At 43.3% G+C, this 16,423-nt stretch overlaps 1 protein-coding gene and 1 long non-coding RNA gene across 4 annotated transcripts in view; one reads left to right on the top strand and one right to left on the bottom strand.

Annotated features, from left to right (window-relative positions):
• THSD4 (thrombospondin type 1 domain containing 4) overlaps positions 1–16,423 on the bottom strand; it is a 581,008-nt gene that overhangs the window by 186,615 nt on the left and 377,970 nt on the right. Inside the window, exon 1 of one of the 3 annotated variants that reach the window (XM_027572151.2) lies at positions 8,339–8,456. The exons of the other annotated variants lie outside the window; for them this stretch is intronic. Coding sequence (XP_027427952.2) covers positions 8,339–8,410 — 72 coding nt within the window. The 5' untranslated portion in view covers positions 8,411–8,456. Of the gene's footprint in view, positions 1–8,338; positions 8,457–16,423 lie in introns of those variants that run through there. 3 annotated transcript variants of the gene reach the window in all.
• LOC113910211 lies at positions 6,002–15,884 on the top strand. The gene is made up of 5 exons (XR_003515965.1): positions 6,002–6,222; positions 6,376–6,836; positions 8,350–8,595; positions 14,680–14,885; positions 15,740–15,884. It is a non-coding gene; the product is annotated as an uncharacterized LOC113910211 (long non-coding RNA).

The following is a 16,423-nucleotide window of genomic DNA, read 5'->3' as shown; positions in this document are numbered from 1 at the left end:
AAGAGACCCTTAACTATAAGAAACAAACTGAGGGTTGCTGGAGGAGAGCTGGGTGGAAGGGATGGGGTAACTGGGTGATGGACACAAAGGAGGGCATGTGATGTAATGAACACTGGGTGTTATAGACAACTCGTGAATCACTGACCTTTACCTCTGAAACTAATAATACAGTATGTTAATTAATTGAATTTAAATAAAATAAAATAAAATTTAATAAAAAACAAACATAATTTACAATAGCAGATGATAACAAGATAGCTAGGAATACACCTAAAATTAAAGACACGCAAGACCTTTATGTAGAAAATTGTACAATTTCACTGAAAAACTTCAAAGAAAACCTAAATAAATGTAAAGCTTAGAGTATATTCATGGATAGAATGGCTCAATATTGGAATGTTAGTGCTCTCATATTGATTTATAGATTCTATACAATTCTGATAAAAATTCCTAAAGGATTTTTTCAAGGGAAATTGGTAAGTTTAAATTTCACAAAGAAGAGCAAATGTCTAAAAACAGCTAACAGCTAACAACTCTCCCAAAGAGTAAGTACAGAGATTTCAATAAATGGTCCTGCAACAATTGATTACCAGTATGCGGAAGAAATGAAGTTAGGTCCATTATTCATATTATTCACATATTCTTCATACAAAAAACCCCAATTCTAAGTGTATCAGAGACATAAATGTGAAAGGCAAAACTTCAATAATTTTATAAATGAACATATAGTATCTCTATAAGCTTGGGATGGATAATTTCTTAAGTAAGACATTCAAAGTGTTAACATAAAGTAACTTAAATTCAAACACACTAAAACTGAGGACTTCTGTTTATCAATAGATACTATAAAATTTTAAATTCAAGGCACAAACTGGAAAAAATTACATGGAATAACAAACAAAGGATTCATATTCAAAATATACAAAGAACTACAAGTCAGCAGTGAAAAAGTGAAGAACCACATCTAAAACCAGGAAATAGACATGAACAGGTATCTCGGGGAGAAGGAACATGGATAGTTTGTACACACGTAAATATCACACTATAGCAATCGTTGTTAATTAAAGAAACGTCAACTAACAACACTAATAACATGTTATACCGACAAAAATTAATCTGTCTGATGATGCCAAATATTGACAAGGAGATAAGATAATTGAGAACACTTAAACAGGGCTAGTGGAAGTGAAACCTGATAGCCACTTTAGAAATCAATTTAACATTATGTTGGGGAATTAAACAAACACATACTCTATGACCCACTAATTCAACTCCTAGGTTGAATCTTTCATATACGTGGGAATAGACGTGCTCTAAATGACTCACAGCAGCATTGTTTATAACAGAAAACAAGCCAACCTAGAAAGAACTCAAATACCTATCAACAGGAGAAAAGATAGTTTATCACACAGAATGCTGTGTAGCAGTGAAAATGAATGAATGCTATATGCATCCTTGTGTTGAATAAAAAATCAAGTTGAATAAAGGAAAACAAGATACCATGTTTATATAACTCAAAACAAAATAATATATTCTTAGAGAAATATATATATATGTGTATATATATATATGATAAAATTATTTTTAAAAAAAAGCAAGGAAATGACAACCATCTTCTACCTGAGAGAGAAGAGAGGAGGACAGACCTGGGCGCTAGCATAGAGTACTGGGCATATTTTATGTCTTTAGTTGGGTGGTAAGTCCACAGGTGTTTGTTTTATTATTTTGTTTCATAACTTGCTTATATAGTATATATATTTTCCTATATATATTAAATATTACACTTTTTTTAGAAATAGAAGAGAAAGCAAAACAAGTACTCAAAAACCACCTCTTCATAAAAGGGCTGACTATATAACAGAGTTCAAGAGACCTTCAAGAAAAGGCTAATTCCTCTGTTATTTAAACTGTTTCAAAGCACACTAAAAGATGAGAAACTTTTGAATTTATTTTACAAAACTAGCAAAACCCTTGTCTCGCACAATAAAGGAGAGCCATGAGCAATAGTACGCATTTAAAAAACCCCAAATTCAAAATAAAATATTCACAAATCAAATCTAATAGTGAATTTAATGAATAAATCACCATGACTAAGATAGTTCCAAGAATGCAAAGAGAGTCCAACATTAAGAAATGTACTAATATAATTCACTTTTTTAAATTTATTTTTTAAATTCAATTACTCAAGGTAAAAACACTGGTTTTTTATATAATGTTCAATGATTCATCAGTCAGTATAATTCACTTCTTAAGTAGATTAAAGGAGAATACCACATTAGCACTTTGTGAAGACAGACAACGTTTGCTCAAATTGAACAACACTGATGATAAAAACTTAGGGAATTGTCACTGGATAAATTTGATCTACCTAAAACATCTGGCAGGCATCACACTTAGTGATGACAGAGTAGAAACTTTCCCATTTACATCTGGAAGATGAGAATGTTCACTTTCATTGCTCTGATTTAACACTGGATACTGGAAGTCCTAGCAATTGCAAGAAGACAAGAAGCAGAAACAGGAAGTACCAGGTATCAGAAAAGAAGCAGCAGAACTGTCATTATTTGCAAGTTATAGGCCTATACACACAGAGGCAGATACATGTAGGCATATACTCACATGCGCATGTAGTCATACACGCACATCTGTATGTAGTCATATACACACACGTGTGTGTAGGCATATATGCACATGCGCATATGGTCATATACACACATGTATGTAGCCATATGCGCACATACACTCATAGACACACATGCACATATGCACACACCCTTGTGCTTAGAAATGTGTAGATATGGTTCCAGAAGAACAAATGCCAAGTTGTTAACGATGGTTTCATCTGGGGAGGGAGGAAGGATTGGGAAGGGAGTGAGGGTAAAGAGGAACCTTTAACTTTTTATTCTTTGCATTTCTTGAATTTGTTTCTATAACAACCATAGCTTTCCTAATTTAGAAGAAAAACAATTCAAAATGTGGGAAGTCATACAGCCAGACATGGTAGACCCAAGGCTCAAACTCCGTTCTTGCATTATTGAGTTAGCTCCACATAGCTGGTAGTTCACTTTGGACATCAGAAAGCAAAAAAAAGGTCGAGCCACTGAGAATTGTGCACAAAGAATCAGTCACTAAGGGCATTGCATGGATCCTTCATTTCTATTTGCCACAAATAAACTAAATAGACTAAAATCTATTAGTACAAAAAAAACTAAATAGACTAAAATCATGGCTAGCTTAAGGCTACCACTACTTACAAAGCAACTCTACAATGATTATTTAATTTATTTTAATCCTTAAACAATTTCAATAACGTATGACCATGAAAATGTCGCACAATAGTAATCTAAATGGCATGTCATAAAAGATAACATTAATCTTAAGACTTTAGATATGTAATTTCTGGAACTTTCAAAAGCACAGAGAAAAACTCCAACCCTAGGGATCCAGGGACAAGCCTTCTCCTGCCACATCCCCTCACAACATATGCTTCTGTAATCTGAACCAAGCATTGTTTCCAGAACATGTCATGTTCTTTCTAATTTCTGGGGCTCTGTAGATGTTTTCCCTCTGCCTGGAATGTCCTCCCTCCCTCTTTTCCCACTTAAAATGCCTACCCATCTGTGAAGAAGAGAGTTAACACATCAGACCTGAGTGCTCGCCTTTAAAAAGACCTGCCTAACAAGGTTAGCCACTGACTGGTGTCTGGGAATGGATTTGGGGAGGGTTCCCACCATTCCCAGGACTGGTGAAAGTGGCTCCCTGTGCCCACACTGTACTAACAATATGTTTATGCTGAACACCCTGCTTGCCTTCTGGAAATCTGTACTGTTGGGACACGGCAGGCAGAGGGTGCCTATGTGGACAGCCTCCCACAAAAACCGTAGGGGCTGAGTCTCTAACAACATCCTGGTTGACAACATTTCACACGTGTTGCCACAACTCATCGCTAGGGGAATCAAGTGTGCCCTGCATGACTCCATTCGGAGAGGACTCCTGGAATGTCGCGCCTGGCTGCCCCCAGACTTCACCCAAGCACCTTGCTCTGTAGCCTTTCGCTATAATAAATCACAGCTGTGAGGGCAACTATGCGCCGAGTTACTGAATCACTGTGCATCACTGAACCTGGGGATTGTCTTGAAGAGCCCGGATACACAACCCTTCGAGTCTCAGTTCAAATATGACACTGTTTGTGGCATTTCTCTTCACTTCGTTAGGCAGATTTCACTGCTCCTTTGCCCTTCTGTCTCCGCTCTTGCAGTTACAGAGGATTTCATATTGCGTGATCATTAACTGTTTGCACTCTGTGCCCTTATTCGAGGGGAAGCTCATCAAAGACAAAAGACCTTCTCTTTTTCACCTTCCTTTCCTGAGCGTCTAGCTGGTACACCCTGGCAGCATGTGCAATAGTAACCATGGTGATCGCCAGTAAGCGCTGTTTACTACACTAACACACCGAGCTAAGAGCTCTACACACACTATCACATTCGATCCTTCCAACCACCTCTTAAAGTAGCTACTACTACTATCCCTCCTGGTGAAAATAAAACCAGAGGGGTAACATGCCAGATGATATGCACTACTAAGCGATTTTTTATTAGATCGTGCATTTTATTATATTATTATTATTATTATTTTACCAGCTAAGACAGGCTTACTGTATACAGTTCGAAAGGTACACAGGTGTATGGTGCAATGGGAGTCTCTCAGCTGCCCTCCGCTCCCAGCCACCCCATCGCCTCCCCTTTCCTGTGTATCCTTCCAGAGAGGGGATGAACAAATATGTTCATCCATTTTACGCGAAGAGGAGTATTTTATACATGTTGTGCTGCAACGTGCTCTTTTCACCTCACAACATATCCTGGTGGTCATTTCCTACCAGTACGACCAGAACCACATCATTCTTTTTGAACACCTGCCTAGTGTGTGCAGTTTGTGGCATTTCTCTTCATGTCGTTAGGCAGATTTCACTGCTCCTCTGCCTCTTTGAGGTTTTTGCAACAACCTAATTCTGAAAAATGGTTCAAAGGGCGTTTTGCACATTTGGAGTAGATTTATATGATAAAGCATTAGAAATGGAGCAGTTGGGTCAAAGAGCTATTTCTTATTTATCTTTAATGTCAAAAAATTAATCTTTTAAAAAAGTTTTTATATAAATTCCAGTCGGTTAACAGTGCAATATTAGTTTCAGGTGTATGATACAGCAAGTCCACACTTCCCTACAACCCCCGGTGCTTGGCGCAACAAAAATTGAGATATAACTCACATACCATAAAATCTGCTCTTTAAAAAGGTACAGTTCAGTGCTTTTTTTAGTACAGTCACAAGATTGTGACCACAATCTGTACCCTTTACAATGATTTAATTTTAATTTTGAATGTTGATAGGTTTTGCCAAATTGTTTCATCAAAATTAACATAAACGTCTTTTTGACCCACTTCTAGAACTGTTTGGATTTCCTCTCCCTCTGCCTCCTCACACATAACAGTATCTCATTGACCTTTTCTGAGGAGGTTAGGTCCAAATTCAGGGAAGAAAACGCACCCTTCCACTCCCACATACCATCCTGTGGCGTCCAGCAAACAAACTGGATCCCGGCATGTTTTGCACTCTGGCGAACGCACCAGAAGTCCAGCCTGACTTTACTTACAGTCCTTTACATTCTTCGGGGGATGCACACAATCTCTCCAAGTGAACACTGCTTCTCTCCTAATTTTGACAAAGCCAAAGGCTTTCTGGTGACCTTAATGTTCTTACGAGGTCATGAGAACCTAATGCTCCTGCAACTGGAAAATCAAGGAAGGAACAGTCCTTCCCTGTGTTTGTTCTCAAACCCATGCACCCACACCATACCAGGTTGTTTGTCCGTGGTTCACCGTTACCGGGGCCAACAGTGCCAGCAACAGGACGCCAAATAAGGCTTGCTTGGAATAACAACCCCTCCTCCCACCACCTGCTAGCCCCTGCTTATCTGCAAGGACTTCACACCCTAGAAAACGGACTCTCAGCTTCTCCCCAGAGCTCGCCGCCTGGCTTCCAGCCCCACGCTGAGCCACAGGCAGCTATAAGCAATACTAGGTGCACAACCCTCTCTTCCCCTTTTTTCCTCTTCCTCGTGTGTTTTTATGAACATCCAAAGGGAAGATAATTAAAACCTGCAAGAACACCGGCTGGCAGCGAAAAAGAAAACCTTGGTGACTCGGGGACGACGCCACATGTTTATGGGTGAGTCTTGTAAGTAACAGGGCTATAAAAAAAAAAGAGACTCTTATAAATAAATGCCACATTCTTCAAAGCTCTATATAAACGGCATTCTTTTCAAGGAGGGAGGGGAGCTACTGGCATACTCATGGTCCTTCCTCATCATTTCATTTCCAGCAAGGGGAAAGGAATCCTAATTGTACGATTTCCTAGCGGCCCAGTAGTTATGCAGCCAAGGCTCCGCAAGTGACGGGCGCACGGGTGCGCGCACGTGCACACGCGCGCTCCGAAGCCGGGAACCAGAGAAGAGGACCAGGCACCCGAGGGTCTGTATTTAGCGTGGCAGAGCAGAACAAAGGAGCAGGAGAGCAGGCATCTCGTCACCTCTCACTGGGTTTGCTGGCTACTAAGCACTCACACTTGAACTCGAAAGACAGAAGTCGTATCTTTCTCTCCCGAGTGCTGAGGGCTGGCCGAACAGCATCAAGATTTGGGTGAGCCAGTGTAATCCCCTTTCGTTTTTCATCTGCTTCGCCGATTGTAAAGAGAAACAGGGCCGCCCGCCGCTCTGCATGTGACACAAGGCTTGAGGCACACACATTCCAGAGTGGCCTTCCCCGGGAGCCAGCTGTGCGCAGGTAACTGAAGCCTGCCCTTAGCCTTGCTGTTAATAAGAGTAATTGGCCCGCCACTGAGGGGCTGCTGGAGCGCTGTGATTTGCTCTGCACGGGGGTCTCCCTATACCATATGCGCAGGCAGCGGTGATAGAAATATTTTCCATATGAGCTCTCCTTTCACATGCTTAAGTGCTCCAGGCTGAGTTAGGCTGGCCCATTTGTCATTTACTCTACACAGTAAAAAATCAACAGGGAAGTTGCAAACCCTGGCTACAACTAGAGGGCAATGGTCTGCTTTCAGCTTTCCAGCATCACAAACCCATTCAGTTCCTCCACCTCCCATTCAAGCCCTTGGACAACCTCCCCCCCACCCCCACGCCTCCACCCCAGGCCCAGAGAATATCTGCAGAGCAGAGGACACGGGTAACTAATAGGCTCAAAGCCTGAAGCAAATGACCCGTTGCTGCACACCTCAGAGCCATATGTCTATTTTGAACCCACGGCTAGCCCTGCAGCCGGGCTTTGGGAGCGTGCTCTTGCTTCCACTCACGGAGAAGGGAAAGTCATTACATGAAGCTTTCAGAGCCTGCTCCGTCCTGACAATGCTAACAAAAGGCAAAGCTGTGATGTGGTCCCTGGCCTTTTTAGGAGATAGTCTTTTCACTTGGCTTTTCAAGAGGAAGATGGATTCCAGAAAGAGACTGTTCTTCCATTCATTACTCGGGCCTCAGTCTTTGAGATCTTTCATCAGAATAAAGAGTAAAAGGAGCGGGTGAGGAAAATTTGTTGCAGCCTTACTTGCAGGTGAGGGTGGATACACCTTAAGTGCTTCCTCTCCAGACCACATGGTCCCCCCTTCCAGTCTCTTTGCCTGCATCAGGAACTGGCTCCCGGAGCATCTGTGATGTTCAGAAATGTATCCAGCAAACATATGAGCTAAACCCCTAAGAATAAATCACCCCCGAGGGCCTTAAACATGCCTCCCTGCCTTAGTAGCTCTGGGCATATTCTAGCCCTGTCATGTATCACTATCCCGCTGCAAACCTATGATCCAAAGTTAAACACAGATTTTTCCAAGTACATCAAAGCAAAAGGGAGGAAAATGTGATGCAAAAGCAGTAAAGAAAAGCATTTCCTCTAGCATGCGTATCCTCTCTGCAACACTGGAGAAAAATTCTCAAAAGGTAACAGTCCCTATCGGAATCTGACGTGCACATTTATTTTTCTGCAACAGCAGAAGGAGAAATGTGCACGCTCCAGGCATCTGTCACCGAGGCCATGCCAACTCCCCAGTGTGGCAACTGTACAGACAACCTCAGAATGAGCTTTTAGAAATGACGGGATTCTTCAAGAAAAGAAGTCTTTCTGTAAGAAAAGGCAAAGCAAGCCTGAAAACGCAATATAAAGCATTACTCTTTGCACACCATAAAAAAACCCGTTCCCTGATCCCTCTTGGTAGATAGAAAAGGAAATATAGTGCTGACAAAAATACAACTTCTGACAAGATATTTTATTTGGCTTACCTCTCCCCCAGGTCTTGCTAACACTGCTGTTTGAACGTGGAGCAATGTTAATATCAGGTAGCTGACAAACATTATTACCCAAAGTTAGAACTACCCTAGAGGAGAACTCCGTCTGCCAAGTGCTAACAGCTAGCAGATGCACTTGTGTCTCGGGATTCCAGCCCTGGAGTTCCGCTAGGCACTGCGCTGGTTCCCTCTGCTCTCCCTCACGGTACTACCCGGAGCTCCGAGCTCAGCCTCTGCTCTGAAGAAAACTGGTAAGCTGATCTCTTCATGTAATAACTTCTCCCGGCTGGGGGAGGGGACAGGAGCCAGCTGGGAGCTGGGGGGCTGCCTTGAACAGAAAGCAGAAAGGGGAGGGACAGAAATCAATGTGGAGTTCTGCATCTGGTCTCATTCATGAAAAGGGCTCCAAGGTAAGCGCTCCGCATGCAGGGGGAAGACCCCTGCTTCATCAGGAGGCAGTGAACTGCAGCAGGATGAGCTCCAGGCTCAGAGCTGGGAGACCTGGGGCCTTCCTAGGCCAGGATCTGCCGCTGACAAGCTGTCTGCCCGGGGACGCTGCCAATCCATTCTGGGCTTCAGTTGGTTTTCTTGCTGCTATGGTCAAGGGCCGGGTAGATGACCTCTGGGTTCCCTTTCAGTTCTGACTTGAAGGCTGTAGAACTCTGGGCAGTCAAAGACTGCGTTATCAAGGGCAGCCTTGAAGGGGAAAGAAATCACCAGGGTGCTGTGTGTTTATGCACTGATCATGTGGGCATGCATGGATGGGGACCGAAGAAGCCGCTCTATCCCCCCTCTTGCTGCCTCCCTGGGTCACTGTGCCTAAGCAAGAGCTTGAGGAATTCTTGCAGATGATGTAAAAATAAATGATAAGTGGGAGTAAGTGAAGCCCAGGTGCTAGATGGCGCTAGCACAGTGCACTGAAAAGCAGGATGGTTTTCAAGAAATACCTCTGGGTAGAATCAGTTGACCATCAACGTGGGGCTTAGGGACATAGGGAACACGGGAGTGGGCCGGGAAGTGGGTCCTGCAAAAGCCTACAGTCTACTTGAGATGCACCCTAAGTGGCCACCTTATTATGAAATAGCATGACCCATTGTCTAAAATAGGTGGAGAACCCACCAAGTATTAGATTTTGCTTAGGATGGGCTCAAGAAAGCATTCCGAGGCCAAGGAGGGGATGCCTGCATGATGCAGTGGAACAGCCCGGGCCCCGGAACCAGGGAGACGGTTCAAAGCCCAGGTCTGCCACTAATTCCCTGTGGGTCTGTGGGAGAGTATTTAACTCCAGTGAGCCCCGGCTGCCCCACCTGTGAAATGGGGAAGGGCCATCTGACGGTTTTGATGACCATCAGTGAGGTCACCAAGGCACAAAACGTGGCATGGTTCCTGACACACAGTAAGTGCCGAAGACATCAGCTTTCCTTCTGATCTGAAATTAATATCGACACTCTGTCCCAGAAAGGAAGTTAATCAGTCCTTGAAAAGTCTCAGGTTGTGGGCATTTTTCTTGCCTTAATGAGGAAACTTTAAACCAACTGTAGTTTGTAACCATCTCAAAATGTTTTTTATCACCAGTCACATGACAATTTACTAGTGGGTTGTTTTTTGGGGGAGGGGCTAGGTGAAGGGGCTTAGAATCCCTTAGAATCCCTTCTTCCAAGGCTAGAAGAGACAGCAAGTTGGAGATAATATCTCCAGTGAGAGGACGGAGTTTCTTCTCTTCCTCTTCTACCTCCTTCTTGTTCATTATTATTATTACTGGTTAGCCTTGGGTCTGCCCTGCTAGCTGGCTGGAGGGGCACTGTCATCTGCTCAACAACATCCCCAGAAATGCAGGCATCGTCTAAGAAAGCCAACTTCCCGAAAGACCAGGGGTTCTTGTCTGGTCCAGCGTTTGGGAAACTTTCTGAAAAGGGCCAGAAAGTATTTTTGGCCTTGCAAACCATATGGTTTCTGTGGCAACTATTCAACCCTGTTGTTGTCACACACAAGCAATCGGAGACAAAATATACACTAACGGGTGGGGCTGCATTCCAAAACACTTTATTTACAGAAACAGGAAACAGGCCAGATTTGGCCGTAGTTGGCCAGTCTCTGGTATAGGCAACTTCCCAATCGTCCTTCAACGCACTGCAATCTGACTTTTGACCTCTGCTCTCTGACAAGGGCTCTGGAAATGTCTCCGATGACCCTGGTGTCATAAAATGCAGAGACTAATTCGTAGGGCTTATCTTATTTGACTTCTCTGCGGCATTAATCACGTCCTCGATTTTTTTTTTTTAAGATTTTATTTATTTATTCATGAGAGACAGAGAGAGAGAGAGAGAGGCTGAGGGAGAAGCAGGCTCCCAAGGAACAGGGAGCCCGATGCGGGACTTGATCCCAGGACCCTGGGATCATGACCTGAGCCGAAGGCAGACGCTTAACCATCTGAGCCACCCAGGCACCCACGTCTTCGATTTTTTAATATTACGGTAAAATATGCACGCCATAAAATGTTACCAGTTTCAACATTTTTACGTGTACAACTCAGTGGCATTAAGTACATCCACAGTGTTGTGCAACCATCACCACCACCCTTTTTCAGAACTTTTTCATCATCTTAAGCAGAAACTCTGCAATTCATTAAGCAATAACTCCCTGATTCTCCCCTCCCCACAACCCCTGGTAATCTCTACCCGACTTTCTATCTCTATGAATTTGCCTCCTCTAGGTTCCTCATCAAATTGCAATCATACAATATCTGTCCTTTTGTGTCTGACTTATTCCACTTAGCATAACATTTTCAAGGTTCATCCGTGTCGTACCACGTATCAGTACTTCATTCTTTTTAAGGCTGAGTAATATTCTGTCGTATGTATATACCACATTTTGTTTATCCATTCGTTTGTTGATGGGACACATGGAGTGTTTCCACCTTTTGGCTCTTGTGAATAATGCTGCCATGAACATGAGTGTGCAAGCCCCTGGTTGAGTCCCTGCCTTCCGTTCTTTGGGGCATATACCAAGGAGGGGAATTGCTGTATCATATGGTAATTCTATGTTTGACTTTTTGAGGAACACCCAACTGTTTCCCACAGTGGCCGTATCATGTTGTATTTCCACTAGCAATGCGTGAAGGTTCCAATTTCTCCATATCCTTTCTAATGCTTGTTATGTTCCACTTTTTTGACAATAGCCATCTTCAGGGGTATGAAATCCATGTGTTCCTTTCGGAACCACTCTCTTCCCTTAACTTCCAGACCACCACACTCTTATTTTCCTTTGCCTCCAATTAGCCAACATTCTTTGAACACCAAGAGCCCAGCATTATTCTAGGAACTTTCCATATAGTGTGTCACATAACCCTGACAACAGCCTTATTAGATTAAAGAGCTTGTTCTGTGTCATACAGCAGGTAGGTGGCAGAGCCAATATTCTGACCCTGGCAGCCTGCTTCTAGGACCTAGCTCCCAATGACTACATGCGCTGTCACCACTTTCTCTGGACATGCTCCAGTCCCCTTGCTACCTCCTGGGCCTATTCCCCTAAATGGTTGTGTTCTACGCCCTCTCTTCTCTGTCCCCTCTCCCTGGGTCATATCACTCTCTCACTGGTCCCAACCACTCTTTATATGCCAGTGGCTCTCCACAGCCGTCTACAGCCAGCTCTCTCCCCTGACCCGTCAGCCTATGTATCCAGTTGCCTAATGCATACTTGGATCTCTCAGATGTACCCCAAACTCAACAGTCAACTCCAAGACTGAACTGTTTCCCTGACCTGTGTTCTTCCTGTTATCTCCATCCCAGTGAATGACATCATCACCCATCTCATTCTCAGAGGTTGAAAACTGAGTGTTATCTTGAGTCCCCCTACTGCCTCACTTGCTTGTCTAAACCATCACCTGGTCTGACTGAGTTCTTCTAGAGATCTCTGCAACCTGCCCATGGCCTCAGACTCCTGCCCTTGCTCCCCTCCAGGCCTCCAGCATCCGTTCTTGACTTTTTATAGCCTGACCTTGTAAGCTCTTCCTCTGGTCTTTCCCCTTCTAGTCTTCTTCCCCACTGCAACGACTGGCATTCTTCTAAAATGTGAATCTAATCAAGTCACTCCTCTGATTCTTTCTTGTTTAACTTTTTATTTTGAAATAATTTTGTATTTACAGAGTAGTTGCAAAGATGGTACAGCTCCTTGTAATGATAACATCTTAGCGATTATCTGCACATTTCTGCAGACTAGGGCATTAACACTGGCCCAGAATTAACTAACATAAGGACTTTACTCACATTTTCCCAGTTTTCCCCCAAATGTCCTTTTTCTGTTCCAGGACCCAGGCCACGATCCCATAGTGCATTGAGGCCATGTGACTCCTTAGCCTCTTCTGGTCGGTGACAGTGTTCCACCCTTTGTTTCTCATGACCTTGACACTTTTGAAGAGTACTGGTCAGGAATTTTGTGGAATGTCCCTCAGTTTGGTTTTTACCTGGTGTTTTCTCATGATTAGACTGAAGTTACAGGTTTTTGGGGAAGGATACCGTAGAGGTGAAGTATCTTTCCCATCACATTGTCAGGGGTACCCTCTATGAACATGACATGCTGGTGACGTTAACCTTGATCGCTTGGTTAAGGTGGTGTCTGCCAGGTTTGCTCACTGTCAAGTTATTTTTCCTTTTCTATACCCTATTCATTAGAAGTGAGTCAGTAAGTCCAGTGGAATTAAGCTCCACTTCCTGGAGGGGGGCATATCAAAGCACGTTTGGACAGATGTTAAAACCATCATAATAATTAATACATTTTTGGGGAGAGATACTTTGAGGCTATGCAAATATCCCAGTTCTCAAAGTTTTGCCCACCAATTTAAGTATTCATCAGTAGCTCTTGCCTGTAACAATTATTATTGTACTGTTTTAAGTGGTGATTTTCTGTTTCCTTCATGCCTTCTACATTATCTATGAATCAGAAATCACCAGGATGGAAGATTTGTTTCTCCTCCCACCTTTATTAATTCAATAATTTATTTATTCTTCCCTGCATCCTCCATGTCATGTGTCCTTGTGCTCTGGGCCTTCCTGCCTCATGCTAGTCCCTTTCTCTAGAATGTCATTCTCCATCTTCACTGGGTTAGCTCCATCATTCTTTGCCTCTTTGAAAACTCAGCTTGCATTGTTTATAAGCACCAAATACTGGAAACCACCTACATGTTCAGCAGTAAAGACTAGATGAATAATGTTGCTATGAACATGAGTGTGCAAGCTGGGATACTCTACAGCAGTAAAATGAATAAACAAAAGAAAGAAAAAAATGAGCTTGCTTCCTGTGTAATGATACGAAACATCTCCAAGATCTATTATTAAGCGAGAAAAGTAGGATGCACAACGATGTGATTGCCATCCACTATTTGTACATGTATGTTTACGATTGCTCCTATCCTATCAACTATCTGTGGAAGAACACACTAGAGACTAGCAAAAATCGGCTGCCTGCAGGGAGTGGAAGTCAGCAGCTTCAGGGCAGAAATGGGAGGGCAACTGATTACTATGTAGTCACTTAGTCCCACCTGTGAGCATTGAGCACTTGAAATGGGGCTGTTCCAATTGTGTTATATGTAAGGTACACTTTATACCCGTTCAAAGACTTGGTACAAAAACAAGGAATGTAAAGCATCTCATTAATAGTTTTTATGCTGATTAGATGATGAAATGATAATTTTATATATATTGGGTTAAATAAAATATAGGATTAAAATTAATTTTCCTTGTTTTGTTTTACTTCTAAAAGATGTGGCTACTAGGAAGATCTAATTTTTTAAATTTTTTATATTTTAAAGATTTTACTTATTTATCTGAGAGAGAGAGAGAGAGCATGAGCAGGGTGAGGAGCAGAGGGAGAAGGAGACTCTCTGCTGAGCAGGGAGCCCAATGTGGGGCTCGATCCCAGGACTCTGGGATCATGACCTGAGCCGAAGGCAGATGCTTAACCGACTGAGCCACCCAGGCGCCCCTACAAGGAAGATTTTAAATCACATCCTGTCTTTTATTGGATAACCCTTCTATAACCTTTTCATACTTACTGAATTGTGAAAGTTGTGTATCAGCTCCTATTCCAAAAGTAAATAAAAGTGAAGTAACAGTAATAATAATAATTAGTGATAAAAATAAATAAATGCACAAATCCCCCTCCTCTCAATGATCTGCTCACATGTCATCTTTTCTGGGAGTTGCGCCTCGCTAGGCTCCCTGCCAAGCTGAGGGCAGTGCCCCTGGCCTCTGTCCTCAGGCATCTTCTGATGACCTTCAGCACTATATTAGTCCTACTGTACTGTAACTGTTACCTAACATGTCTGCCTTCCTCAACAGGAGAGCAAGGCCTTGATGACAGGAGATTGTCTTTTTGTGTTCCCAAGACTCTGCACACGGTCAGCCTTATTCGGTGTCTGCTGAACAGGGAATGGATACAGGGGAGGGTCCAACGGGAAACTCTCGTCAGCTTGTGACAGGAGGTCTTCTGATGGTGCGTCTTCGAAATCCCAAAGGGGAAAATGAAAAGGAGAAATTCTCAGAAGGTACACCCCTCAGGGAAACACAAATAATTTCCAACCTAACTTTTGGGGGACCTAGATAGGGAGAATGTAAGTGAGTGGAGGACACGGGAGTATCAAAAAACTGGGAAACAAATGTTTTTCTAAAGCCACACATTTCATGTAAAATGTAATCCCGCACTTCTGTCTTAATAACAACAACAATAGAGTAAACCCATAGCAGGTAGCACCTCTACGGCTATTTTATTTCCCTCAAAAAATGTCTGTCCCTTTATGAAGGAAGAAGTGAGATGTAGCCCTCTCCACAGAGGTATATACTGTATGGTTAAGCTGTTAAAACTATGTTTATTTCCTTAAATATGCTTCCATTGTGGGGAATAGGTGGGAAAAGCCTCTGTCAAGAAGTTGCCGATGGGACTGGGAGCAGAAGCAGGTGTTAGTAATTAACTCTCCCTTTGTGTGGAGCCATTAAATAGCCAAGGGATCGGGAAATGAACAAAGCGAAGATGAAAATGCGTTCTTGGTCCCACTGCCCTTGAACAGACGGAAAGTCACGAGAGCCTAAAACAAAGGGAGTCAGCACATCCTTCCCTTTCTCCCGTGTCTGCCTGAAAGGGGCCAAAGCCTGGCCGTGCGACACCTGTCACCAACAGGGCGGCTGTGTGCTTAGGCTGAGCACCTCTCTGGGTCACTGAAAGGAGGGCTATGTGCCCTGGGTCGGCTTTGAAGTAGAGCCAGGGGCAGGGCCAGAGACTGTCAGGGAGGTACTCGCACAAAGCGCACAGGGCAGGCTCACCCGACGTCTGAGAGCACGTTGGGCATCAGGGCCATTCTTGGGCTGACCATAGTCTTTATTTCACATCTTCACTCCATGGCAGAGGTTCTCACATCGTGGTGCCCGGATCAACATCACCAGGGAACTTGTCAGAAATGCAAACACTGGGGTGCCTGGGTGGCTCAGTCGGTGAAGCGTCTGCCTTTGGCTCAGGGTCCTGGCATCGAGCCCCACGTCGGGCTCCTCACTAAGTGGGGAGCCTGCTTCTCTCTCTGCCTGCCGTTCCCCCTGCTTGTGCTCTCTCTGTCTCCCTCTTTCTTAAATAAATAAATAAAATCGTAAAAAAAAAAAAGGAAATGCAAATACTTACTGAATCGGTGGCAGCTGGGGGCCCATGGATCTGTGCCGTAACAAGCCCCACGGAGTCCCGCTAAAGTTCGAGACCTCCTCCAAGCTGCAGTTCTCTGTCTAGCAACCCTTAATTCAAGTTGTAGAACTTAAAAATATTATTTTATAAAAACACGTTTTCTTAGCAAATGTGACTATTGGATATTAAAGCATAGTCTAGAGCTGTAATAGTTAAAACAGTGGCAAATACTAGCAAGATAGGAAAGACGGATTATTTCCACAACTGAATATGGAAAGGATTTAATGCGCGGCCAACGAGTCACTTCAAGCCAGCAAGGAAAGGGTGACAAAGGCTGAGAATACTGCTAACCACTTGGCAAGTAAATAGAGTTATTTCCCTGCTTTACAGCATATGCCAAAAATAAGTGGCAGGTAGATT

Source organism: Zalophus californianus, chromosome 6 (genome assembly GCF_009762305.2).
Source record: "Zalophus californianus isolate mZalCal1 chromosome 6, mZalCal1.pri.v2, whole genome shotgun sequence".
Lineage (NCBI taxonomy): Eukaryota > Metazoa > Chordata > Mammalia > Carnivora > Otariidae > Zalophus > Zalophus californianus.
Note: the sequence above shows the minus strand (reverse complement) of the source record. Positions and strands in the feature narration are given on the sequence as shown.